General features: G+C 44.4%; 1 protein-coding gene across 1 annotated transcript; it reads left to right on the top strand.

Moving 5' to 3' along the window:
* The first annotated feature begins 22,441 nt into the window (after positions 1-22,441).
* LOC119394065 (uncharacterized) lies at positions 22,442-27,103 on the top strand. The gene is made up of 2 exons (XM_037661285.2): positions 22,442-22,640; positions 25,712-27,103. Exons 1-2 carry the CDS (start codon positions 22,559-22,561, stop codon positions 27,097-27,099), a joined length of 1,470 nt encoding a protein of 489 aa, XP_037517213.1. The 5' UTR covers positions 22,442-22,558; the 3' UTR covers positions 27,100-27,103.
* Positions 27,104-27,941: the final 838 nt, after the last annotated feature.

Raw genomic sequence — 27,941 nt, 5'->3', positions numbered from 1 at the left:
AGTGCGCATCATTTACTTTAGCACGTAGTCATGAATTTCATCTGTGGTAATCGTTGCTTCATGTCAAAGTACTGACGCTAAATATTGTTCGAAGTCATGACAGAAGTATTGCGGGCAATTACTAAAAAGGCACGCCATGAGGGTGCCACGGAGCCCCGGAGTGGCGGTTTCGTTTTTTTTTTTACGTGTATTGGTTGCTGTATTAACGGGCACGTCCACGCCTCCTGGGCACCCATCAAGTCAACAGAACACAAAACTCGACTAGCGACGAGCGACGAGCAGCAAGAGATCAGAAGATCACCTGCCGCATTGTCCCCCACAACTCCTGACTAATGCCGGCTAACGCCGGCGATGGTTTATAACCCGAATGTCGGCACCTCACTCAGCTCCATCGGCACCCACGGTTCGTTTAGTTTTGAGGGAAGTTCATTACCTGCGTCGATTCGCAACATGTTGTCGCGGCGAAAATTGTGGCGCCTAACATTGTGACGTCAGAATTTCGGCTGTAGGGATGAAGTTCAAGAAAGAATGGTTTAGTAGCCCTGTTTTAGTCACTCGCTATTTGTACTTGATGCGAAAAGCACGAGTGCCACGTTTGCTCGAAGACCATTAAAACTCTGCCCTTGTTGATGTTCTTTCTCGTGATAACGACCCATTAACGCTTAAATGCATTAAGAATTGGGAAACAGTCCTGGTTGAACAAAAGTTTCTTTCTACACGCAGCACATTAGCACACAATCGCTGCGGGCGGTACATACATCATGTCTCATGTCTGGGTGAATTACTAGCAAGCTTTAGCACACAGACGAAAACTATTCTTGTTGTAACTAGGTTTTCAGACGAGCGCACTATAAAGTTAACTGAAGTGACTTATTCTGCCACGTATTTTCTCCCATCTGCCAGACTGCTACAATTTTTTTCATTCGAGCTAGACTTTATTCGCTTCCGCACTGCATGCTCTAAGCGCAAATCTCGCGTAAAATAGCCGTCATTCATTGATATGTGCCTCGCATTCATATCTATACCAAGCTCCTGTATCTTCGCCTACGTATCTAACCGATCTAACCATTGTGTGTTCTTTTCTTGTTCTTGCCTCTCTTGAAACCGGAAGATAGATGAACGAATCAAGCATTTTTCATTAAAGAAAGAGACACTTTAGTATAGTTACCTTCATGTTTACTTTATTGTACAGTTTCTATTTTTTCAGTTAAAGATATCTGTGGCCAGGCGATGGGTTACATGGCGGAACATTACCAGATTAAAGGAAGGACGAAATGAAATGGGATAATCCACAAATGACTTCGGGGAAGTAAGCGAGATAATTTCGTTCAGAGTGCGTGCAGCCGTGCTTTCAATGGACTGCAGCAAAATGTTCGGAAAAGACGAGAAAAATAACACTTATCCGGCCTCTTATCTTGGAATTAGTGGATATAGGAAATCCGGCTGACGGAGGCGTCGCCACGTCGTCATGTCTTACAACACTAGCACGTAAGAAAATGAAAGAGATAGCACGCGTTCATTTAGAAAAATAAGATGCAGTCTCGTGCAAAGTCGGTCATTTACTCTGACGTCACAATCCTTGCACTCCTAACAAAGATGTAGAAACAAATGAGTATAGCAGTTCATTTAAAAATTCATACGCTGTCCATTGGACTACCATTCACGCAATATTTTTTTCTACGGTAGTTCGACTATTTTAGCTAAAGAAAACGAGAACTGTCAAGTTGTTGAGATGACGTGTATTTTCTTGGCTACCTGAATGCAATATTTTAAAATTAATACATCATACCAAAGTACTTAGACTCAATAAATGGGTAGTTTCAAAGCCTGACTCTTGCTGTGCATATGCATAAATCTGAATAAATGGTTCTGCATTTTCGCGTGTTTGAAAATATCAAGGATATTCACTCACATATTGCGTTGCCTAAATTTCAGAAGGTAGAGGGAAGGTTTATTGCATAGCAACCTGTTCTAATATGTTGACGGTTAGCAACGCTACCTGCCTTCGTTCTTAGTCTTTTTACAGCGAAAGCTGTTATGAGATCATTTCACCGGCCGTTTTTGGCGCCGTAGTTGTCCGCCGCCACCGCCGCTGCCGCCGCCGGTGTCCGTAACCAGTATCGTTCGAAATAGGAAAAAAAAAACGAAAGAAGAAAAAAATTCCAGATGGAACGAGGTTCGAACCTGGGCCCTCTGCGTGGGAGCCCAGTATTAAACCTCTGAGCCATGCCGGTGCTTGAAACTGCTTTGCAAAAAGGTCCTATACAGGCTTCATGTCGGGAAGGAACCACATTAACATATGCAATATAGCGTGGTAGAAGAGTAAAATAAGCACCTAGCGTCGCACAACGCGAATTCTGTAACTATGCATCACACAATGCGAATTGCGCAACGAGTAGGTTGTTGAGTGCTTCCAACCCATTACAAATGACTCTGCCATAATTCTTCATCGTCATCAGCCACAGCATCAACAAAGTGCGCATAATGATTACATGGGTTTAGCAGGTACCAACGCTCTCCGTAGAATGACGAAAAATGGCACAGTGCCTGCTGCCCTACTTCTAAAAAATTACAATGATTTATAGCGTAGTGGGTTCCTCGCAAGTGCACTTGTATTGGTTGCCAAGGAAGCCCATAAGCCCATGATCAACTTCCTCGGTGTCTCAGTAAAATTGCAATGATTTATAGCGTAGTGGGTTCCTCGCAAATGCACTTGTATTGGTTGCCAAGGAAGCTCATAAGCGCATGATCCATTTCCTCGGGGTCTCAGTAAAGTTCTTCGCCCCACCCCCCCCGTCTCTCTCCCACGTCAACGTATGTTATGCAGCATGACGGGAGAGGGAAATAGCGACCGGGCGTAACCCAATGCAAATTACATAACTGGTGGGCCGTTTGAAGACTCCAACCCATTACAAAGGGCTGAGCGATAATTTTTCATCGTCATCAGTCGTCGCTTCAACAAAGTGCACATAATGCCTTACAGACGTGTAGCTGGTGCCTCGCTTCTCCGCAGAATGACGAATAATGGCTTAGTAGGTGCTTCCCAACTTCCTAAAAATTGTGATTTATGGCGTAGTGGGTACCTTTCTAGTGTACTTGTATTGTAGCCCCAAGAGAGCTTAACGGGCTCTAGAAACGCCGCTCTTCCAGCTTTCGCTGTGACTGTGCTGCGGTTTCAGCGCAGGCCTGGCGTTTTTTTCTTTCTTCCTTTATTTCTAAGCCCCTTCACAAAGTCATCTTTTCTCAAGACGAGACTCCTCGTACACTCCGAACAAAAATAAAATCCCATTGAATAAAGGTAGCGAGGCAGCGCTTAGGCGAGGCAAAAAAAAGGCAAAGCTTGCACTCAATCGCGCAAGGCTTGAAACAGCGAAACTGGACTATTCTGAAGCCTAATCTGGTGGCTTCTAGATTGTTTCTACGCTTTAGCTAGGTTAGTCACGACAAGGATGTCCAAACTACAGAACCGAGCGTTCGCACATCTTATAGAAGAACCCTTTCTTTATCTCTGCTTTTTTCTCTCTCTTTCTTTCTCTTTAGTTCTCTCTTGATCTTTCTATTTCTTTTTCTATATCCTTCTCTCTCTTTCTGCTTTTCTCTTTCTTTCTCTTCCTCCCCGTTTCTATATGTTTTTCTGCCTGTCTATCGTTTTAAATCTTTATTACCATTATTTGAACTAAGGGCTCCACCCAACGAGGATAATCCTTGAGGCCTCCACAAGTAAAAGCTTTCTCTCTCTCTCTTCTCTCAATTTTCACTCTCTTTGTTTCTATAAATTCTTCTCTCTTTCTTAGTGAACCAGTGGTGAGTAGTGGGAGTTGCAAAATTGTTGGCGCACATACCCGTGATAATAGCTATTTCTTGGGCTAATTGTTGCGTTCTTCCTTTTTAGCGGACCAGTGGTAAGTAGTGCGATTTCATCAATTTCTGTGGCACATACCCGTTCATGATGATGATATTTTTCTGATAGGCCGCAGAAATTGCGGCTAGCTTAAACAGCTTCGCTGTTAAAGAAGAAAATTTGCGTTCGGCCCTTTATTCTTAAACAAAACGAGGTTTTGTTCTATTCCCCCGCTCGAGTTTTGTAAAAGAAGTAGCCTGCAAGTTCTCCGTTGTCTTCCTCGCCCATCGGTTTTCGCTGACGCCATCTCCATAGCTTTCGCGACGCTCCGAGGTCTTCGTAGCCGGATTTTCTCTGTGCAATTCTGTGTCTTGTATTCTCGTACTTCAACGCCACGCAGCTGCATCGGACACGATGTTCGTTCACCTGCTTACCGTAGCGTTTTCTTTTTTTTTTGCGCTTTGGTCTATGTAGCTGCGGCCTATTTATTACCTTTAGATAGTACTCATCCTTTGTCCAAATTCGTTCATCGGAACATGGTTTCTCCTTCAAAATCGATGCTCTTATTTTCGGCCACACAAAGGAAACTGTTGTTAACGGAAAGCACGTATGAGTGGCAGCTTTTAATCGAGGTGATTGATTGCTGAAATGACGTCATGAAACTTTTTAGATCAACTACCAGATGAGTTTGTTCTTAAATATCACCGAGCGGCGAGTTCTGAAGAAAAATACAGGAAAAAGGAATAGTAAAAGCAAACATGCCAGCGACATATCGAGTCTTGTTAAGTTTCAAGAAATGGCTGGGGCGGGAACTGGAAAGTATGATCCACTAGCTATTGTGCAGCGGTACACTATTCTTTTATTTTTGTATTTTGCACTACTCACTCACGATGGGACGAGTCTATTAGCCTCGAACGAACGCGCAATAAGCACAGTCTTGCATCCTATGCTCATAATGAGCAATAGTATGGTGGTGCATTTTCCATTCTCTACTCTCCGAAACCCAATTCTCTGTTTTCATCGTTTCTTAGAAGCTAGTGCCCGGGCAGAAAATAAAGATGTCAATCGAAAATGTTAGTAGCAGGGAGACTGCAGCGGGGTGCATTGTTTATTCCGCCATATAATTTCAAACAAGGCGAGATCAACTTTACCGCCACGACGAACCGATACTCCACCGAGCACATTTTCCTGCAACGTGGGTTTAGTTCTTTTAGTGGCTCGACTGACAAGTCGGAGGCGTAGGCAGAGGGAGTAGCCGGAAGTGAATTGGTCGCGTGCTAGTTGCTATTGGTTTGGGTGTAACGAGACCAGTTCGGACGCTCACAAATCTCTTCGTTCGGCAATGGGAACTCGATTCTTATCAGATGGTTAGCTGACAGCGCTTAGCGCGCGTCAAGTGAGGTGAAAGACGACACCGCCTGAAGGATACGATAATGTGTGAACTGTGAAAAGCTGTCAGAACACTACGACCCGGCATGTATGTTCTGATATTTTTTTGCAGTTGGCTTGATGGACCGGAAGGCGTTGATTAAATGCCTTTTACGTGCAAGCTCTGCTTCCTTCCTGCCTCTGTTGTTACCGGTGCTGACTTTCGAACGCGCCATGGCGCGATGGTGTGCCGGCGTCGGTTGAGCAAGTGTAAGCAGCTGCGAGAAGTTGGCCTCTCTTAGGCGACATATGTAGTTCCGGCTACAATTCGATAAAAGAGGCTAAGTAGGAAACATGTGCCCGTACTGACAAAAAGGTCTTGCTCTGTGATTGTCGATCAGATAGAAGTTCATCCAATCATGATGCCGGATATACCATTAACAAAGCCCATGGGCAAATCGGAGTACGTCAAATCGCACAAATCACTTACGAGAGAAATGTTTCTTGAATCCTGCCCCTGAATTGCAAGTCGCTCGTTTTTGGATGGTGATTAAGACTCTCTAGTGATGGAAATTGAATGGGTTTGCAACACTTCTCAGATCAACTCGTCTGCCTGCACTGCATTCACAATGAATTGGTTTTCCGGGTGCCTCAGTTTAAAGTATCTTCCTTGATTCTGTCAATACGTTTTTATATGGCCTCTACTGCACTCCGAGCGCAAAAGCATATGTCTGCCTCATTTCTATCCTTTTTTACCCTCTTACTGCCATTCTCTCTATTTCGTCGGACGGTCGAGGCGATGATGTTGTAGCAGGCGCGTTCATCGTGGCATGCCTACACGGCAGTTGCTCCACCTGAGCATCTCATGCGCTGTTAGCAAGTGTAAATAGTATGCCCACGTTCTGCACGACGAAAAAAATGTCGGAAATGACGCCCCACTGGGCAATGACCCAGACAACTGTATTCGTGACAGCAATACCTTGTTCTTCACGGGCACGAACATCTCGCCAACGATAATCCGTGGTCATAATCCGTATCACCATATGGTCGAACAATGTATTGGAACCGCCATTCCCACGAGTAAGAAGAAACTTTCGCCATTCTCGGCATAGCGTGTTCATCGCATTGATCTGTTGTCCTCACATTGCACCTCACATTGATCTGTTGTCGATACGACGGTACATAGGGATTTGCGTCATCAGGAACTCCCGGACATCCGTAATGACAGTTATGAATAGCCTCCGCGAGGTTACGTGCATTGCTCAAAGAGCCCGTGTACACTAGAAACGTTGTCGTGGCAGAGGAAGCGATGTTATTCGATGTCAGTGTTCTGTCGGTGGCTGGATATTATTTGCTCGGCGGTAGTTCCCGTGCTGCGTTCGCAGTACAATATTAGATGAAAATAACTCGGAGGAAATCGGGTACTGTAAAGAGCACGCTGCTATCGTAGGCCTTGTAAATTAACAAACAATCCGGATATCCTAGTGATGCAGATGTTGGTGGACTATGAAGGGGCAGAAAAATGAATTGCTTAACGAGCTTCACTTAGGAAGTCTAGCATATATTTCAAGTGCCACTGTTAACATATTTATCAAAGATGCACCAGGCGTGAACCGAAACATTGTTTTTCGCTTGTTCACTTACCGTCATTTGGAGGGCTACAATGGGTAGTCAGAACGTCACTCGATCTGTTTTCGTTGCTTGAAGCCCAGGTGCGCATCATATGTAGCTGCTCATTTTCCAATCGCAGTGCTTGTTGAAAGTCGCGAAATGCAAAACTGCTCGTATGCTTACTTCTTTATTATTTTTTTTGAACGCGTAATGAACCTCTGGTGGCAAAATGTATTCTGGCGTCTCTTAGTATGGCCTGCTTCATAATCGGATCACTATGGCCGGACGTAAAACCGCGAAATGGCACGCTGTATTAAATAACAAGTACCTTGCTGAAATGTCCAAGTTTTCACAGCTAAGAAATAACTACAGGTGTAACACCGCTGCAAAATGAGTGTAAGGGACAAGTGCAGAACCACGCAGTGACGCGTTCAAATAGTAAATTTGGACTTGTTCAAATAGTAAATTTCCAAGTTACTCTCGTCGTAGTTCTTATGTTTGTGTCAGCAGTGTAGTCATTATCTCCGAGGTTGAAAACTGACCTTTTTAGTCCGTTTTTATATGTTAGCATTTATTAGCTACAGTGTGTTATCACTCTGGCATACATATTAAAGTGTCTGGCTTACCTTTCCGTTTTTACCGCATGTAAATGACTTTTCTTCTACTCAAAATTGCATTTTTAACGCACATGAACGTAACCGTGGTGCCACCGCCAACATTACCAATAAACAAATATAACATAAACATTTATTGAATACAAGTGTCGACAGGCAGCAGGTTGGAGGCCCTTATTGTTTCGCATCTCTGCCGCCTCATCTTCAGCAGGCTTTACAGCTTGGCAGTGGCCTCTCCCAAGAAGCGTGCTTTGCTTTGGAAGGCTTCTCGTTGTGTCAAAACATTACGTCAAGGCGTAAGCAGCCTTATTTTCATAGCGCCCTTACATTTTCAGTGAACTCTCCTTAGAAGCGTGCTTTGCTGCACAAAGCTTCTTGTTGAGGCGAAGCACTACGCCAAGGCAGAAGTAGCCATATTTTGATACAACCCTGAAATTTTCAGCGAACTGCAGTAGGAGTACCCGGCAACGTACACACCGACTAACACCACGACCCTCTCATAGGAGGCTTAGGCCCGGCCACCTAAACTTGCTGCTTTCAGTCAATAAAGTTCATTCCTCCTCCTCCCTCCTCCTTAGAAAGGTGCTTTGCCGCACAAAGGCTCTAGTTGAGGTGAAGCCCTACGTCAAGGCAGAAGTAGCCAAATTTTTATATTTCGCTTGAATTCTGTTGCTTATTTTTGCTTAAATTCTGAGCCTCGGGAGAAGAGCACCGTAGCGCAAGGCGGTTTCATAATGTGAAAGCAGCAATCTATTCTTTGTTGACTGTGTGTGACGTTCTGTAATAACGTGTCCTGAGAGACTCTGCTCACTTCCTTGCGTTCCGAGTTATGTTGAAACAAAAAAAAAAAAAAAAAGATGTGTTGCTTACGGCGCTGAGGGCTCGGAGGACAATGTTTCTGATTTTTTTTCTGGTTGGTAACCACCTATTATGCCGAAGTCCATTGATGAAGCGCTTTGAAGCAGTGCTCGTACGTTTCCGTCGACCTTTTGGTTAGGGCCTTTAAAATAAAATTTCTTTCTCTTCCCGGCGCAGTAACCTGAATAAGAAATGATAGTGTTATTGAAATTTTTTATTGGTACAAAGTTTTTTGATCGGTATAAAGTTCTTAGGTGCCACTAACTTAACATTCCTTTGTTTGGGAAAACTCATGCTAGTGAATAAAAACTAGCACAATTTTTCGGCGATGTGAGCTGGTTTTTATGATTGCTGGAAATACCCGGATCTTAGACGTGAACGCCACTTTTCAATTACGACGTCCTCGTACTCTTTCTTTGACAGCCTTCTTTATCATAAGAGGACAATGACTTCTGCGACTTCTGAACAATGACTTCTGTGACTTCTGCGACGTACATCAGTAGACATTAAAATTGCCAGTGAAGTGAGGACATACCAGTTATTGACACGAGCCTCGACGGCTTGCGCCGGCGGAAACGAGCAGCACCTATTATTGTCGTCGGCTTCAATTCAATTGAAGTCAAACTTCAATTTCGCGATGTAGTTTTCTGAACTGTAATGTTTTACTCGCGTCTTACCGACTAATAAATGAACCATACACACCCATCTTGTCCTCAAAATGAATACTGGCTCCTTGTTGGCTCGGAAAGAGATGTACATTATCAAAAACAAAGCTTAAATAAAGGAAACAGTGGATTTTGACCTCCGAGGCCAGCAATTTGACGCTGAAGGAGAAGCGACCTATTTATTGTTACTTCATGACGCTTTTTATGACTATTTAATGTTATCTCAAGGAAGTCGTTCGAAGCCAGAATGACGAAGTTTGGACATGCAGAGGAATACTGCAAACTGTTAGCGTAACATGCGAATGTCCACATTTCTCGCTAACACTAGAATAATGCAGTGTTTACCCGCCACGGTTATCTAGCGGTATGGTGCTAGACTGCGTACCCGAAGGTCGCGGGATCGAATCTCGGCCGTGACGGCCGCGTTCTCGGTAGAGGTGAGCGTGCTTGAGGCCCCCGTACTTAGATTTAGGTGCACGTAAAAGAAACCCAGGTTGCCGAAATTTCTGGAGCCCTCCACTACGGCGTCCATCATAATTATATCGTGGTGTTGGACGTTAAACACGAGCAATTGCATTATTATTCCTTTTTTTTAATTCGGCAGTTTACGATGGACACCGCCTGACGCTTTAGGTAAAGCTACGGATGGTTTTATGTGGGAATGTTCGAAAAAGTAATTTTTTAAATATTGGTAAGGTCTGCGCATTGCCCACTTCTCGTGAAGCCATGCAATATAAAGACATTGAATCAGCGACGATTACCTCTTTCCGAGAGGTTGTGTATCTCGACGCGACCAGGCCCATCGAGCTCTGCTGACCTTAATGGACCAAACAGATCTGGCCACCCGTCTATAAGCGTTCCTTTTTTTTTTTGTGTGTGTGTGTGTGTGTTTACCTATTTTTGTCCAAGTCTTCGTCAATTTTTTTCTTCGCTTTCCTATCTCCCTTCCTCTTTTTCTCCTCCTAACTTCCTTTCCTCTGTCTCTTCCCTCCTCCCGAAAGAGCAGGCAGGCGTTGTGCCCCTTCTGGTGGCAGTTGCCAACTTGCTCTCTCCCTCTTTTCTCTGTGTCCCTGTGCTTGTATGTATACAAATCAAATACAAATACAAATTGAATCAGCGTCAAGCGTTAGCGAATGCTTCTAGTGTGTCAACATCAGCGGAAGTCATTGTTCCTATCAAGGTGGCGAAAAGGGACACCGTTTATCAATAACAACCTACGAGATGACCATGTCTTCTATTCACGCGTACGGAACGTTGAGACGAGTAAGCTACTTTGCTTGTACGCCCACATAAGATTAAAACACGTTTTCGTCGGGCACGATAACTTGAATTGCATAAGGTACCCGCATGCGTGCAGTGAACACTCAGAAAGTGCTGTCGCAATTTCCAAACCCTTCTACGAGCCTGAGATTGGTGACATACCGAACAAAACTCACAGGGTCCCTTATGCATTCACTTAAGACGACTCGAAGGCCAAAGCCATGTTTTTATTCTCAGTTGATGTGTTGATCCTGCCCCGCCACCCTCCGAAAGCTTTGTGCACCTAGCGTGGTTTTGCATTGCCTCCAGGATCGGAGACACCTCACCTGGCTTTGCACTGCCTCCTTGATCTGCCCACTTTTGACGAAGCTACGATGTCATGTGAGGACGGCATCATATGACGTCACGTCACACAAATATTCGTGACGTGATGATGACATCACACATTTTAGCGATCTGTGACGTCATCTAACGATGATGATTTTTTTGCCACCGCAGGACGCGAAGCACCGACGGTCAGATTGCGCGTTTGAGGCATATAAGGCTTTCGCCTTAATAACGTAGCCCTGACGATGGGATGTAAAGTCTCTTCTGCAGGAAAGATCGGATTTCAGTGGCACATGCTGCATGAATGCCAAATGTTCTGTGGGACTATAGGCATTGGCATCAACTTCGGCTTAACCTTGTATGTCTCAAGGGCGAAGTTTCATGTAAAGGGAGGCTATTTGTCGGACGAAGGTGAGGTTGTCTGGTTGCATATCAGCAGCCGCGCAGTGGCATCCATTAGACGAAACAGGCGCGCATGTCGGTGCAGGCGCGTAGGCAATATGTGCGCGTGTACAAGCGCGAGCGCCGTCGCGCCCTTCTTTCCTGCTAAACAGACCCTGACAAATGGGGCCAGAGTATGGAGGGTAAAGTACACCGGAAATCGATGTACCAGACGGGTAGCCTTTGGAACAGCATTTTACGCACCGACACTGAGTTGTGTATACAAACAAGGAAGCCCGGCTAGCTTCAGAGATAGCTTGTTTTGCCTCTCGCTTCTTCCTTTTGCAGAGCCTTTCATGGTCAGCATCCTTAACGCTACCTCCTTCTTTTTGTTTCTCTCATTTCACTCTCCTAGCTAATCGCTCCGCTGTTGCTGCCTCTGCTGCTTCCGCTTCCGCCATCACAGCTGTCTTGTTCGAAAAAGGATGCCAGCGGCAAGCGACAGCGATGTTTGTATTTACTTTCGTGAAATGCGAGGCCGTTAGGTACAACTTTCCCAATGCAGGGTCCTCTTCCGCTGTTCCGAGTACACGCGAAGCGATGCATCACTGTTTCGGCCTGTCGTTGTTTCGGAGCTAGCCATAAATCCACATCTTTCTTTACGCCTTAGAAGGTTCAAAACCTTCCTCGTGTGACGAGGGCACTTGGGCGCACTAGCGAGGCCATTTTACTGCGAAGAAGCTGCTCACAGCTCACAGTTCTGTTTGCATATCTCAGTTTATCCTAGTTTAACTGTTTTGTTGTCATTTTTTACGTATAGACCACAGAGAAAGACAGATAATTTGCTAAAATTAGAGTGGGAGCGGACCCTTACTATAATCAATAAGGACTCATCCACAGAAGAAGGTGTTAGGGTCCAACTCAGCGCAGACGGCAGGAATCGATGTTGCTGCCACAACTGTACCGAATTCCCCGGGATTTTCAAACCATCGTGCAATCAAAAGAAAGAAAAAACGTGCACAAAAAACAGCATTCCTCTCATTCAGCTTGCAAACGCAATGATGTGCGACGAGCGAAAAAATGTGGATTAAATGGCACTGCGTAGGGTAATGGTGGAGGCGATGCTATAATCTCGTCACGCCCAGGATTTTGCGATGCGTTTTCCACAAAATAGGTGCCGCACTTGTGAGTCTGTAGCTGCCTGTGTGCGTGTATGTATGTGCGTGTGTGTGCAAGAAACTGTGTACAAGAAACTACCAATCATAAATACGTCGGCTGCGCGTGAGCGAACAGCTGCCTGCTAAATGGATTACATCGGTTTCCCCGCTCCACACGAGCTCTTGTTCACGTGTTACGCTGAGAACGTTATAACATGGCTGAAATAGCAGCAATATGGCCGGCACTTTCAGTTAACGTTAGAAACGTTGGAACAAACACAAACAGCAATGTGCGAAGTACGGCCGGCAAACGAGAAAGCGTGGCAAAATTAACGAAATCACGGGGGCGTTTCCCACTGTTTTGTATGCGGATATAACTGTAGCAAAATGTAGCGCTAAAATCTGGAATCCTTTTTGTAGCTTTTAGATACATTGCTATTGCTATCAAATTTCGCCTTTCCGGCAGCACTGTCTTAAGCTGCGTTATTCTAGTAGCCCGCGTTTTCTTTTTTTTTGTTTTTATTGCGATAGTAATTATATGGACAGTCTCGGCTGGATTTATACACACCCTTTACCGCTGGCAGGACTCAGAGACGGCACGCGCTTATAAGCGTTTCTTCATTACCAGCGAGATTGCGCGAGGAGCGCGACAGGCGCATTTAAAAGTCATCGGCGAGCTCGCTCGCTTCTTATATTTGCGCAGGGAGAACCTCGCCCTTCCGCTGTCTGCTTGCGCGGTTTTCTCGTGGTGAGGGGAAGAGGAATGTTTCAAGCTTTCACCGTGATGTCCGCGTTCATGTTACGGAGCGTACGAAAGTCACTCGAGCTCAAGGGACGCCGCTAAACGAACAAACAGAAGATGAGCGCGAACTATCAAGTGTCACAGCTCGACACTTGAAGCACGCTAGTTTCCTTTGCTGCTTCGGCCGCCTTTGCAACAAGAGCGCTGTTCAAACTGTGAGTATCCATTCGCGATGCTCACTTCGTATAGCATTAGTTTCTTGCTATCGCATTCATTGCTTCGCCCTTGCGGCGAAACTGTGACTTTTTTAATATTACGCTGTTTTATAAAGCAGTATCAGATTGTCCTTGCGAAACTGTCCCCTTCAATGCTTTGTGCCTGCTTTAGCGAGGCTCTGTAAATCGCGGAGCTATATTTCTTCATTTCCCATGCTTTTAATACTCTGTATATATCTGGAACTCACTCTGTCTTCTTCTCTCAATCATATTTTCACAATTTAAACAAAGGTAACGTGAGCTGCCTTTGACGACATTTATTTCGAATATTTTTTCGACATTTTTACTGTGGTTACAGTGCTCGGCTGGTGATCCGAAGGTCGTGGGTTCGATCCCGGCCGCCGCTGTCGCATTTTCGACGGAGGCGAATGCTTCAGGCCCATGTACTGGCGATGTCAGTGCACATTAGAGAAAATGAGATGGTCAAAGTTTCCGGAGCCCGACACTACGGCGTGCCTCATAATCATATCGATGTTGTGCCGCGTAAAACCCTGCAAATTATTTTAAGGCGACAGCCTTAGATGCCTCATCAAACGCGAAAATGGGCCGTCCATGTCCCGCGGCGTCGGACACAGCGCGAGTAATGCGAAAAATCATCATCACGTGATAACATCCCCATATGACGTCATCATGACGTCACAGATCTAAGGAAACTGTGACGTCATCATGACGTGACAAATTCTGGCGCGAAGCCACGTGAAGTAGCGTCACATGATGTCGTCATGACATCATAATGCTGCTTGGTCAAAGGTGGGCCAATCACGGAGGCAGTGCAAAACCAGGTGAATGCCTCCGATCTTGGAGGCAGTGTACAACCGCGCTAGGTGCACAACGCCTTCGGAGGGTGGCGGGGCAGGATCAATGCATCGACTGAGAAGAAAAAGAAGATGACTTTTGCCTTCGAGTTGTCTTAGGTGAATGTACAAGGGACCCTGTAATTTTTTTAATTGTAATATAATATTGACTTGGAAGATCGCAAAAATAAAGAAAACCGCTCATCTTATTTGTAGTCGTCTGCAGTAATTCGATATTCTAATAACATGCGATACTATAATGGTCATCTTGTTACTTGGCAGCATTTACAGTGTGCGAGAAGCGTGAGCAGTATCGTCTTTTATTCCGCATTGAACAAACTGAACCTGCATAAAAGGCAAACGCTTGACAACCAACGAAGGCTGGGTCCGGCGCTGTGTCTAAACATGGCGATTAATGTTTTATTTGGGGATGGTTTACGTCCGGCAGCCACTAGGAAAGCGCACAAAGCCGTGCGAATGCTCTTATTAGGCGTTTTCTTCTATGATGACCAGCAAACATCAATCTTTATTCTAACCTCATTCACGATGACCAGGCAAACAACTCACGAACCTCGTTAATAGGCAGGTTCTGCAGCTTTATTCCCGTTCTCCAAACAAATTGGCTTCCTACTTTGGCTGACGACGTCAATATGAAGAGGATAGCCTTGCTTGTTTTCTTCTAGGAAGCTATAATCAAGCCTTCCTTTCATGTCTTAGTATCCCAGCTTCGGCTAGTAATCAAGACGTTCAGCATAGTATGTTCAGAATAGCCCTTATTAGGATGTCCATTATGATCAACAATGCTCGCGTTCAGCTCTCGCTTCTTTCTGTAGGAGGGCTGGCCCAACAGAAGGTATAATGATTTGAAGCGTGTTCCAATCTCCTGGAGCCTCGTTCGCAAAAGCACCTTCATCTCAGAAAAATTTCCTCCGTCCGCCGGTGTTTTTCGCTCCATTTGCCAAATGCTGCTCTATGGAAGCAACATGGCTGTGTCTTTGTTACAACGTTACAACAAGCAATATGGCTGGGTCTTTGTGTGTTACAACGCAGTTGAGCTGCGAGCTAGTTCCGCCGCAGGTTCATTAGCGCGCCTGTAGAGGGCCACAGTATCCAGAAAAGGAACTGATCAAGGACGCTGCTTTATTGGGGTCGTCATAATCCGTTTACCAGGCATACGCTTTTACGTGTGCCAGCGATGCAGCGAAGCGGGCCGGCAAGTATTCAGTGGCAAAGGAACCTTCAGAGGCCGCATGAATTCACGCGCGTCTATGGGATTATTGCGAACGGCGAATGAGCTACGGTAGTCACCTTCACCAATTACTTTTCCTGGCGTTATTGATGTTTTATCGCTCACGCGTGGCTCATTATGCAGAAAGCCGGCATGTGTGTTTTTGCCTTTGTTTTATTTATCGTAACCTTCGGTAAAGAAGCGATGTAAATGAAATGCAAGTCCACGACCGGCGAACTATGCTCCTCTGGTGGAACGCTGAGTAACATACACTTTTTTAGTTATAACGGCAATACTCCGAGCTTTTTTACAGCTGCGCAAATAACGTCGCAAAGAAGCACCTTTCGCTCGCGTAGATGCCATGTAGACGATTAGATTTGATAGCGAGCTGGGTATTGAAATCTCAAAAACAATGAAGCTTATAATAAGGTACTGTTGTAATGTTCGACCGGCGCCTGGTACGCCAATCGGACGATAACGAGAGAGATCGAAACAATGTTTCGGCTTGATTATATGGGGAACTCGGTTTTTTCCTATTTCGCCCCTTACAAAGCTGAATGTGAAGAGTGGAAAATGGGGGGGGGGGGGGTAGTCTTGCTGAGAGATTAGCAGTATATGTTGTCTCCTCCCCTTATACGCGTGTATAATACGTCCAAGCAACCCATGTCTGACTGGTTCGTTCTCTTACGCCGTCTTCAACGCTTTTTAGTGATTTTCTACTCTGTACGTTATTTCCTTTGATCTGCGACGCGATATCACCGGAGTATGGTGGAAATGTTGTAGTCTTCCATTTGAATGTATATTATTGTAAAAAATATGTCTATAATCGTGTGAATGGCATGACGACAACAAAATCAAACAAAGGGCGTTGTATCTTCTCTTTTGGCTCTAAGTTTCCACACGGCGTAATGTGTGAATGAATTTAAATATAAGTATGTACTCTCGTTCAATTGCATATTTATGAAAAACAGGTTATAAAATGTGTTTTATATTATCTTTGTGTTAATGTTTCACCTTATTTTATAACATTCCTCCGTTTGTTAGCTCATGCTTCGTCTTTCAAATGATGCAGTAAAGCACAGAATCCTGAGTGGAATATTCCGCAACGTTTTTGCTTATGTCTATGCCCCTGTGAATTGTACAAACCCGGAAAATTGAAACAAGGTGTGGAAAGGCGTTCAGGAACACAAAAGCAATGCCCTCCATCTATTCCTGAAAGCTCCTGCATAGATTTGTGTGGTTGTCATGCGGCGTGTTTGCATGCTTTAGCCATGGAGTTCAAGTCGTTTGTGCACGCAATCTATTAGGGACATCGACAAAGGCGCCAGTGCGTGAAAGACCAAGCTATCGGTCGTGGCTACAGCACCAAGGTTCGTCAGAACAACGCTATACCAGTGGGACACATAGCTGTACAAAGTACGTATATGGCTGAACTAAAATAGCAAAAATAACAATGTTCAGTCACAGATCATCGCTCGTATAAAAAAAAGGAAATCCACAAGGAAAAAAAGTAAGACATCAACAGAGATCAGCGATCAGAAATTCTTTCGCGATCTTTCAGAATACTAGAAAAATTCGCTCACTTCAAATATCAGATATTATGTTATGCGGGCTTAAAGTTTATAAAATTAGCTTAATTTTACTCTCTTTTAGTAAAACTTTTACTCGTAGACTGAAGGTGTTTATTGGTTACCTACTGCCGGACGGTAAATATGACTGCTCTGTTTACACGGATAACCTAAATCTCATTTTATAGCAATGAAGCTGTTGTGTTTGCAGTATTTCCTATAGTCGAAAGTCCATTACGAGTTTTCGCGCACGCGCACAAATTACGGGAGTTTGTCTTTATAGAGATGAAAGTGAGCCCGACGAATAATGTCAGGCTCTGGGCGTAAGGAAGAGATGGGGAAAACAAGCAGGCAGATAGCCTTGTTGTTCTTCAACTAGTGATGAACGTTTAATCGATTCTGCGCCTCACTTCTCTGCCAAGTTGTTGTCGCACTTAACACCAGCACAATGCATTGTTGTTCAGAACATGTTTTGTTTTTTCTTCAGACGTCTGCAGCCGCAAAAAAAGCATCCGCTTCGTCACACCAAGCCCTTAAGAAATGACCTGCGTTCTGATGCTGCTACGGTAAGTGTGCGACATTGTATCTGTTACAGCATAAGAGGTAAGGAGGCATAGCTTGAAAGGCGACCAATTAAACTGTCGCATTTCGTTTCACTGCAACCTGCCCCACCATCGTGTGGATATTCTTAACTCATTAACCAGCTCGTCATGGACACTGCAGACGCCACACATGAGCCACTAGCCTGGTGCCGCAGGCCCTGTAGAGTCGCAGTGAGCTTCAAGCTATTGTTCAATGCATGCCGTTGATACGTCCTAGTTCACGAGCCGCTTTATAACAGGAATTACACAGTTATTAGTGGCAGCGTCTGGATAACACGATCAGTCATGCCGCTCTTTGGTCACATCTGATCCCTGTGACAATAAGCACCGCCACATCATTTCACGTTTCTGTACATTACACACGGCTCATTCACGTTTAACGTAACACACTTTGCACTCCGAAAGTCAGCCATGGCTTTTAAAATCGGTCATAACAAAGCCGGCGAAACCAATGCAGTTCTCACTAAATAGTCCGGACACGAAAAATTGTAGTGGATTGAATCGCTATCCGAGTGGAAACAGTTTTATATTCGTGCGCTGCATTCCTTTATGGTGATTTGAAGGGGAGTTAACTAATCGAGCCGTCGTACAATTGTTTAGCCTGGAGAAGACGGAAGTGCCGAGGCGCGAGGTCAGGGCGCGCAGTTCCGGCAATTTACTGTGTAAGAAGCGGGAAACCAACGATGGAGATCGAAAGGGAGGCCTCGTCGCGCTTCGGGGAATCGCATTACACACGCTTCCTAACGAGCACCCAATGACAACGCCTGCTTTGGCTGCCGTCTCACACAGTCGGATGATGAATGAACCTCCTTGTTGGCACGTGACAGTGGGTGGGAGGAAAATAACGCTCTCCCTCTCACTCTTTCGTTGCTGTCGATTGGGAGCGGTAATTATATGAAGTACGGCAATGGCAAGTGACACGTTCCTTTTTTTTTCTTCTCGCTGTTCGGGAGTTCGAGAGTGGTTGGTGGTGTAAAAAAGTGCCCTTGTGGTCTCGAGTAAAGGGCGCCACTGACGTCAGTTTTAATCGCTTCTTGAACCGTCAATAGTTCAGTTGTCGCATTTCGTTAAGCTAGTCTTTACTTATTTTGCTATGCAATCAACTACACAACTTCAAGTCTTAAAGCAGCTTAAAAGTGATCTCAAATTTGGGAGAACCTGGTACATGCAGTCAGAGATCAACAAAGGAGTCTCATCAGTTTGATTAGCGTAAGTTAGTAGATGAATTTTACACGAAGTATTAAGGCACATAGAATAACCGTGTTGTCGTGATTAGCCTTATTTAGTGAGTAGAAATGAATCCCCTGTATCTGCTGTGTAACTACAGAATCAAGTTTTGCTAGACGTGCTTCTTACAAAAAAAAGAACAGCAACACAAAAACGGGATGTCAATGACAAGCATTCTACTTGATAAAAAATTCATTTACGTTGACTGGTCGTCTAATATGAAATAAGAGGTTCGAAAAATGTCACCATACTACTACTACATAATAGAGGAGACATTTAAGAAGTGTATAATGACAGATGATTTAGGTCTCATATTTAATGCAAATGTAAGTATGGGCTAATGTATCAATTATAATTGAAATGGGACAAGAATGGGGTTCACTTACTTTACACAGTAGGCTGGTTCGAGAAAACGGTATGAAACAGTTGACCATATTAATGAGAACCATCGGGCAACGTGGAACACAGCAAGCTGCTAATTGCGAACTTCAGCTGACGGAAAAGCAACTGATTCAACAGTTGCCAACTGTCATGGAGGGATTGTATCGAAAATGGGCAGTGGAAACATGACAACTACTTTAGGGAAGGATCTACAATGACGACAACAAAAGCAACGAAAAAGGAAGGAATGAAGGAAAAAAGAAAACAAAAGGGAGAAGGCAGGGAGGTTAACCATGACACATGTCTGGTCGGCAACCCTACGCTGGGGAAATGAGAAACGGCAATCGAAAGATGAGCGATGAGGAAAGAAAAGAGAGCAACAAAACATTAGTGCCCACATATATTGTCTAAAACTTCTTGAGGAAACGTCAAAAATATTGGGGGTGGCCTGCGTCGTACTGGAACGTGAATTATTGGTGTTAATTCTAGTAATTATATGTGAATAACAAACGATGCAAATGTGAAGGTTGCTTAAAAGTCTTATAGGTCTATAAACTGGTATAAGAGGACATTTCGTGCTGCAGGAAAGATAGATGCGTTATCTGTAAGCAGCTAAAACAAACTTTCGAAGAGTTGCACGGGCAATTCATATTTCAAAAACAGATCATGCTTATCGCGTATTTTCTTCATCTTTCAGCAAAATGACATTTAGGAGGAGATTTAGGAGGACGGGTCACGTCGTCGACTGACTGTGTCGATAGAGCCGCGACATGTTGGAACCTGAAGTCACCTTTGGCGTTGGTGAGGTAAAGGCCGTCGATACTGGTAGCCCTAGAAAGTGCTACGTAGACCAACTTCAGTGGGTGGCGCTTATCGTATCCGAAGACTACCTAGGCTTATGAGGTCCTTTGTGACTTATATATTGTTATGGCGTTTGCTTGCTCAAAGGGAAACTGCGCCCTCTTACACGATATATTTGTCTGGCGTACGTCGTCATTGCGGTGTTACTCAGTCCCACGGGCACTCATTTCAATTCTATTGAGGGCGTGAGGTAGAGATGTGCTTCGTCCTGGCTGGGACGACAATGCCTACCGTGGACGTTGGAAATTCAAGCCACTGTCGCAAGAGGTTGCCGTGTTCGTCACGCTCGATGTACTATAAGGTGCCCATGTTTCCATTAATGAGGTCGTCGCTTGCGTCGATGTAGACCGTGATCATGTACGGCTTGCCGAGGCTCAGGTAAATTGAGGCCGGCGTGCTACTTATGTCGCTTGCTTTCACGTTCGCCACCTTGGTCAGAGCGTCCTTGTGTACCTGCTTGTTCTTATAGCCAGTAAAGTTATCGTATGCGGGATGATATAACACGTTGTGCGCAGTGTCCATACAACGTACGTTATAGCGGTCGCCGTCCGCATTGTTGTGGTGTAGCCGTGTGCCGTCAGGGCACTTAGCGGCGGCTTCTTCGCGTGTCACGAAGCGGCTATCAATCAATGTGACGTCATACTAGGTCAGCATAAGGCCATCGTCCAGCCTCATTATAATGAAGAGAACACTGCGTCGTCCTGGAAGACAACGTGGACGAGTGGATGGCAGTTGAGCGCCTACCAGGGGTGTTCTGCCTTTAGCAAGAAAGAAAGAAACGGCCAAAGTGCCTGAGGTTTGCTAAGAAATCCTTCGCACTTAAAAAGAACTTATACAAGGAATGGTACAACCGTGGTTCAGTAGGAGAGAACGCGGAAGCAGTTTAAGCGTGCAGCGAGAGATCTTATTAGGATTCAGACATGCTGTATATAGAAATGGAGTTCAAGGCAGACGGAATAAATACAACTTGCATTAAATGAACAATCTCTACCTCTTTCATTCCACACCTTACTTCCCAGGAAGGCAGTAATCAAGGCGTTAACCAGCTGCTTTGTTTTCAGCTAGTGGACCTCACATGTGGTGCCAAGTAAATAAGGACACTTCTTCCGCGTCAAATCAGAAAGAAACCGCAGAACCTTCAACTTATCTCGTCGATCACGTAATGTACGCTCCAAATTGTGGTAGTTACGACTCCGGCCACCAGAAAACCACACGTTCCGATGTGGCTTACACACTGCCACATTCGACGGAAAAACGCAACAGCTGCGATCGCACAAAAGGCACACAGTAGGAGCAGGCTGAAGAGCCCTAGCTTCGGCCAAGCTCTCTGGCTTTTTTCAAACAAGTTATTTATTTAGCAAGACACAAACTCTACTTTGCAACAGCTGGTTCCGCTTACGGACGTCCGACCAGGTTAAATATTCATCGTGGTTCTTTCCTCGCCAGCTTTCTGTGTAGTGATATTCATACCAATATCTTGGGTGCATATATCTTCTTCACACACAAAAAGTCAGTTTCACTGCAAGGGCGAAGCAATTAACGCGATAGCAACAAATTCTAGTGTTATACGAAGTGAAGCTGGCAGCTAACTATTTTGTATGTGATCTCGCGTAACTACAAAACGCTGGTGTAAGAGAATACGGCCGTTCCAGGGAGAGATGCTCTTTCCGCATAGTCACTTCGCGTTGAGAGCGCAGCACGTAGAAGGGGTATACGAGCCGCCAGCTGATGGCTTCTGAGAGAGCGCGCGCGCCAGCGATCCCGACCGCGCCCTTAGAATAAAAGTTCAAAGTTGCTGATCGAGGACACGCGCCCTCGCGTCTTTTCATGCTCGTTCAAGACGGGCGGGTTGTTTCCTGTCTGCTTCGACGGCAGGCCTACCAAGCGGGGTAATGTCGCATGCGCCCTCCGAGCGACGGAAATGGGCCGGCTCATTTGATCTTTGCTTCGGCCGTGTCATCGCCCCCGCTCGCGCGCTTTTACCCTCGGTCGAACATACGATGCGCGGGGGATTTTATTGATTTGGTCATGATACGGGACATGACGGCGACGGCAAAAACTCGTCGAGACTGTAAATATAATTGCTATCGCAATAAAAAGCTTTATTGGATAAAGAACGTTGCGCACGAAACTCTGCCAAGTAGATGTAAAAAGAGCGAAACATTGAAGTAAAATTCAGAGTGTGGTCAAAATGCAATGTATCCACAAAAAGTTTCACAATATTTTCTTGGAATATGGACTGAGGGTTACGAACAGCGAACCATTACCCTTATTCCTCTTTTGAAGAAAAACAAAGTGAGCTACACGTTCATGAAAGCTCTGCTAAGGAGACTAATTTCTGCCCTGTCGAAGGCAGCTCGTCTTGTATTCATATTGGCTCCAGCGATAATTTTAAGTTTTTTTCTCATTGCACGTCCTTCTTGCGAACTTCTCTCTTCTTTTGCCCTTCTTCGAAAAGTTGTCTAATAGCGTGCTACGCTCTTGCAGTAACGATGCAATATGCTGTGATGCGGGGTAGAACAATATGCTATTGAAGGTAGGACGTCAGTATAGTTAGTGCTTTATATAAAATGGCTCGAACCACGGCTGTTCACAAAGGGATGCGCAGTTAGCTTTCCTACGAGAATAATTCATCCAAAATACGAGAAAAACACGTGTGAGCGTTCAGTCTTCGTTCAATGTCATCCAGCGTTTTTAAAATAGCATGCAAATGACTCGGCAGCTTGTCAGAAAAAGATGCTCAACTTACTGAAAGTACTCTTTTTTGACTTCTGCACGAAGTTGAGCGTCATAGAAAAATGCCATGTGCTTGCTGCATTATTTGGACGGTGTTTCTCGTTTTTGTGGTATACGAAACCTCCAATGCCTATACATTTCCAGGTAATGTGTACTTACCCACTTGGTGTTTTTGACGCGTGCCTGCACTTTCAGTAATACAGACGTCAGTCATTAGAGCATGTCCACTCGAGCATTGCCTCTGAGATCTGGTTTCACGTCGTGGTATGGTTTGAGGAACCGTAGAAAGAACCGTAGTTCTGTGGCGTCTTGAAGAAGCCACGCAACTAGAGAACAGCGAAGATTTCGGTGATCAAGCAGCGTCAGCGGGTTTCTGAACGAAATCACAGTACTGTATCAAGCAGGCACTAACCGTAATTTGTTCTCATATACAAAACAAACGTCCCGGGGGTATTGTAGTATAGGTTTTGTGCACCGCACATATGCTCCGTAGGTTATGACCGTGCTATCTTTGCGCTATTACGTATCAACGTCGTGCCTGTGGTAAGTTTGTCTAGTCTTTTGCAAGTGTTTATATTAGAAGAGATTGTAGTTTATTGCAAAACAAGTCTCTTTGTAACACCGTCAGGCGGGTTGCCGGTCCAACAAGCAGGAATTGTTAATTAAATATCGGTACATCACGCATGCTCCAGACCTTTTAATATACTACGATCACAATCTACTGTGAAATATGACAGTACTATTGTCTCATACTTTTTTCAAACACAAATATTTTAGAAGCCAAAAGAATAAAAACATCTTGTGCGTCCCCAAGGTAAGGTTTCTGATGACATTCTGGTTATTATTGCTTCAGGCAAAACATTTCTTCGGGAATAAATATGTTTCAGTGGACACGTTTGCGAAAAGATACGACAATCGACGTCCGGCATAGCAACTTAAAAAAAGAAAGCATTAAGATCTGGCATTTCGGCATGTACCTTTGTTAAATGCTGTAGGTCTATGTAAATGCTGAATGCTATAAGTGTAGGGCCGTTCTTTATAATAACTTTGTAGAATGTTGCGACTTTTGCGGAACATTGTCTAGAAATATGTCAATTTACAAGACTACGATATTACGTTGCACGTACTTGATTTCTTTTGTATGAATTTTCTGTACGGTTGGCTTGGGGGCTCAGACTTATCTGGATAATTGATGTACAGACAAAGTTCTAAAAAGTTATTTCAGTGTGGACGGGTAGTGAATGACGCAATACAAATGTGGCGTTTTTTTTTTTTTTCTAAAAGAGCCATATGCACTTCAAATGAAACTGAGAAAAACGCCCTTTTTTGCTACTGCCAATATGGTTGGGCCTGCTCCAACAATTTTTGCCAGTGTGTCCCTGTTCCCTAAATAAGTCAAATCTGTCTTGCGGCTAAAATCTGTATAGCCCACTATCGTCGGTTTTCAGGAGTAAAGTTTGTATTTGGCTCTTATAGATTGGAACATTTCACTTGGGCTTGAATTAGCTCGTAAAAGAAGTCTAAAACGGTCCGAATGTACGGTATAGCAATATTTTGCGATAAAATTAACATCATCTTTGTGCTTCCGTCGCTGCCGTCCTCCGTCGCATGCGCATAATGGCAACGACTAGACTTGATGAGTGAGTGGTTCTTCCTGGCAAAAGGCGCAGTATTCTGGATTGTGTCAACAGCGCATTATTGTTATTGGCATCTATTGAAGGCCTTGAAAAGTGCTCCAGCTCTTCTTCGGAGCTCGTTTTATGCCGTGCCGTTTTGGATAACTTCCTCTTTAAGGAATAGATCGGTGCGCAATATCCTAATTTCATCTATCTTTTATTTGAAATATATCGTCTTCGAGCGAAAGAAGGACATGATACTGTAGCGCTGAACTCGAAAAGAAACGCCAAGAGGCAAAAAGAAGTTGGAAAGTCGGCCTCTTAGTCTTTATATTCGAGTTGTGCCCTACAACACCATGTCCATCAGTAATTGCTAAATCGCCCTAGAAAAACTAATTTTGGAACGTAAACACGATAGCAAAGCAACGAGGACACAAACGAAACAGTTTGGATGAGACCATGTTCTTCGTTTTGGTCACGATTGTTGACGCAGCGTTGGTTTAATGAATGTGGCTCAGTTTGATTGAAACAGATGCAGCATTTGGCTCATTTTCATTAGAAACTGCCTTTTTGAGTTCACGTTACAATCAGGAATGGCCCCATTTTGATTCCAACTCTTTCAGAAGAAACTGCCTTTTTGAGTTCACGTTACAATCAGGAATGGCGCCATTTTGATTCCAACTCTTTTAGAAGGTAAAGATACTTAAGCGCGCTTTACGCTCCCGTGAAATTTAGCCCAGTTTCGGTTTCTGCATTTGGCTCTTTTTGAAAAAAAAAGACGCCACAAATGGTGTTTAGAAAACGTTGCAATATGGCTCATGAATTTGACCTTCGGATCACACAGGCTTCCTGCACACCCGTATCAGGTGTCATGGCTGCCACTATACGCAACTTAGAGATCTCCATGTACAGTCAGCGTCAAAGGTTTAGGGTCCGTGAGACAAAGGAAAAAGCTGAATAATCCCGCTGCTTTGGCAGGCAGCCTAGAATTTAGATATCTGAAATGCTCTAAAACGTTCTAGCCACATGTACTGTGGAGTTGGACCGAATTCAGTCGCTAGTTGATGGGAAATTCAAAGTTTTGTCCAACTTAATGGTCGTTGAACTTTTGATTCCGACTGTGCATTAACAAAAATAAATAAATAAAACATGACAGTCTCACTCCACGCCAACCGTGGTATCTGACGAATGCTACTTTATGAAACAATGAAATAAATTGTTCCAGTTTTGCTTACTATGATATCTACTGACTGCAGAGTTGCAATAGAGCTCAACACTTAGCCTGTTACAATGGCTGCTGTAAAAACGAGGACTTGTGTTCATAATATGGAGATAGAAACGATAATTGCTGAGCCTTCAAATTTTATTTTTTTGTTCTGAAGTGCTTAGGCAGAAAGTTTTTTTTTTGAACCTATGCAACTCTCCTAAATTAATGGGATGGCAGATATGTGAACATTCAGAATTTCCATTTCACTTGTAATCGTTGGATGTTACATTAGGATTATTTCAGTATATTTCAGACAATGCACGGACAATTTTAGTGACACATGCAACTATCAAATGGGACTAACGCAGCAGTACTTATACGTTTTTTTTCAGAAATGAGAAAATCTGGGACCTACTTGACAGTATCGTATGATCACTTCGAGCTGAACTGGTTCGGCGTACGACAGGATTACATCGGAAAAACGTTGGTTCTTCTCTCAAGATATAACCCGCCAAGATGCCTGTCTGACATACTCGCCTTGTGTGCTGTCAAAACTTCTTCCGGCAAACACAAAACCAGCGTATTAGCAAAAAATTTTAAGGTAAGCGTACTGATGAGAGGAATGTGCCTCGGATATTGGGCACTTATAGTGAAAAACAGAAACTCTTCAGAAATTGAGATGCCGTGGACATCTGTAAAGCAGGGTAAAAAGTGGGACTTGCCGAAAGAAGCATCCAACACTACCGTTATTCATCTTACTCAGCTCTTGAGCTGTTTTCCGAAGGACGTTTCATCATCGAAGGGACAAACTCCTTCATGTGTTGAAGTACTGTACTCCTCCTGCTTCACCCCCAAGCCACGGTGGATGCGGGATAATTACCAGGAACTCTCATCACTGAGTTTGATGGACATGCTTATTCCTGGAACGCACGATGCCGGAATGTACCACCAAGGGACCCCGCTTCCGCATGAAAAGCTTTTATACAATCAGGACCGAACCATTAAGCAGCAACTGGCGTATGGTATTCGCGCCTTGGACTTGAGAGTGCAATATTCCCGTGGCGAGTTTTATATAACCCACGATCGAGTGCGAGGGTGGCCAACTGTTAGCGAGGTACTGAGGGACGTCCGCGAGTTTGTAGATGAGACTGGTGAGATTGTGATCCTAGATTTTCACAGATTTACGGTTGGTTTCGACGAAGGTTACGACGACGTTCCGGCCCGACACTTACAGCTTCAACACGTCATTATGCAACAACTCGGTGGTGTACTTTTGAAGCGGTTCGATTACTTCAAGAAGTTGGAAGAGATTTTTGGCGACTCGAAGAACGGCTTACGGCTGCATGGTCACGTCATAGCATTTTACAGATCCAACTATTTTAGAGGGCCTTACGCGAATTACTTGGCACCTGCAATACTGCACCGGTGGGCTAACGCAAAATCTCTGAAGGAACTTATGAAGTATATGAGGGAAAAAGCTTGCGTCTCCGGAACTTGTAATCTTATTTCTGTAATGGCGGAGCTCACGCCGTCGTTTCCTAAGCTTATTGTCAGTCCGCGGAGAGCGGCCAAGTGGGTAAACCATGATGTCACCGAGTTCTTCAGACACAAGCAACGGACGTGCTCAGGCATTGTCTCCACGGACTTCTTTCTCGGAAATGGGATGATTGACGTAACAATTGAAGCTAACATACTTAGAGGACGCGACAGACAGTTCCTACAGAAAGAGAAGCCGTACTCTTATTGCGACACGACAGTCGCACCTGCGAAGAAGTCTTGAAAAAAAAAAAACAATAAATTTGTATTGTCCTATATGCTAACTAGTCTGTTTCATTGCTTCTGTATGGTGCATACAGAGGTTGTGAAACACCTGTCAGATTTGATACATGCCGGATTCTTAAAGCCTGCATACGCCGTCTTCTTTGCGTGCCACATTTACAACGTTATATGGTATCCATATGTAAAGAATAAAAAGAAACGGATCTTCTACGAGAGATGAAATTCGGGCTTGCACAATTGTAAGCGAGTGGCTATCCTCGGCGCCGCATCAGTAGTAGAGATAGCAACCTTTAATCACATTCCCGGAAATGTTAGCCTGGTTTATCATCTGGCTCGCTACCCCAGCTGTCCGGCGAGGACTATGATATATACAATGATCACATACAGATGAAGAAAATACGTACCATCTCAAACACACATATATACTGAAAAGACTCATTCACAAAGTGAAGCGGATGCAGAGTACGTGCTTTCTACAGCAGAGTGGAAGAGAACCGCCACCGTTGTGATGTCAGAATGTGGACGAGCGTGCCAAGCTGGTCGTGTGGGTTTAGAAGGGCACCAGGTAGTTTTTCTGTAAAATTCACGGAGTTCATACAGATGCTCTGAACGCGTGACTTGAGCGCTGCAATGGTGGCTGACTAATTAATGTATGTGCGCTGTGTAAACAGTGCTGTCACATAACTTTGACACTCGTAGCAGATAGGTTCATTGCGTGCTTCAAAAACAAATAGGAAAAACTTAATGTCACTCGTCATTTACGATTCGTGAAATAAAACAAAGCTGTATCGCTACAGTATCGCTTCGAACTATTTCTACCTATCTCTGGTCTCTGTTGATTAC

This window comes from Rhipicephalus sanguineus, chromosome 5 (genome assembly GCF_013339695.2).
Source record: "Rhipicephalus sanguineus isolate Rsan-2018 chromosome 5, BIME_Rsan_1.4, whole genome shotgun sequence".
Lineage (NCBI taxonomy): Eukaryota > Metazoa > Arthropoda > Arachnida > Ixodida > Ixodidae > Rhipicephalus > Rhipicephalus sanguineus.
This window is presented reverse-complemented; position numbering and strand designations above follow the sequence as displayed.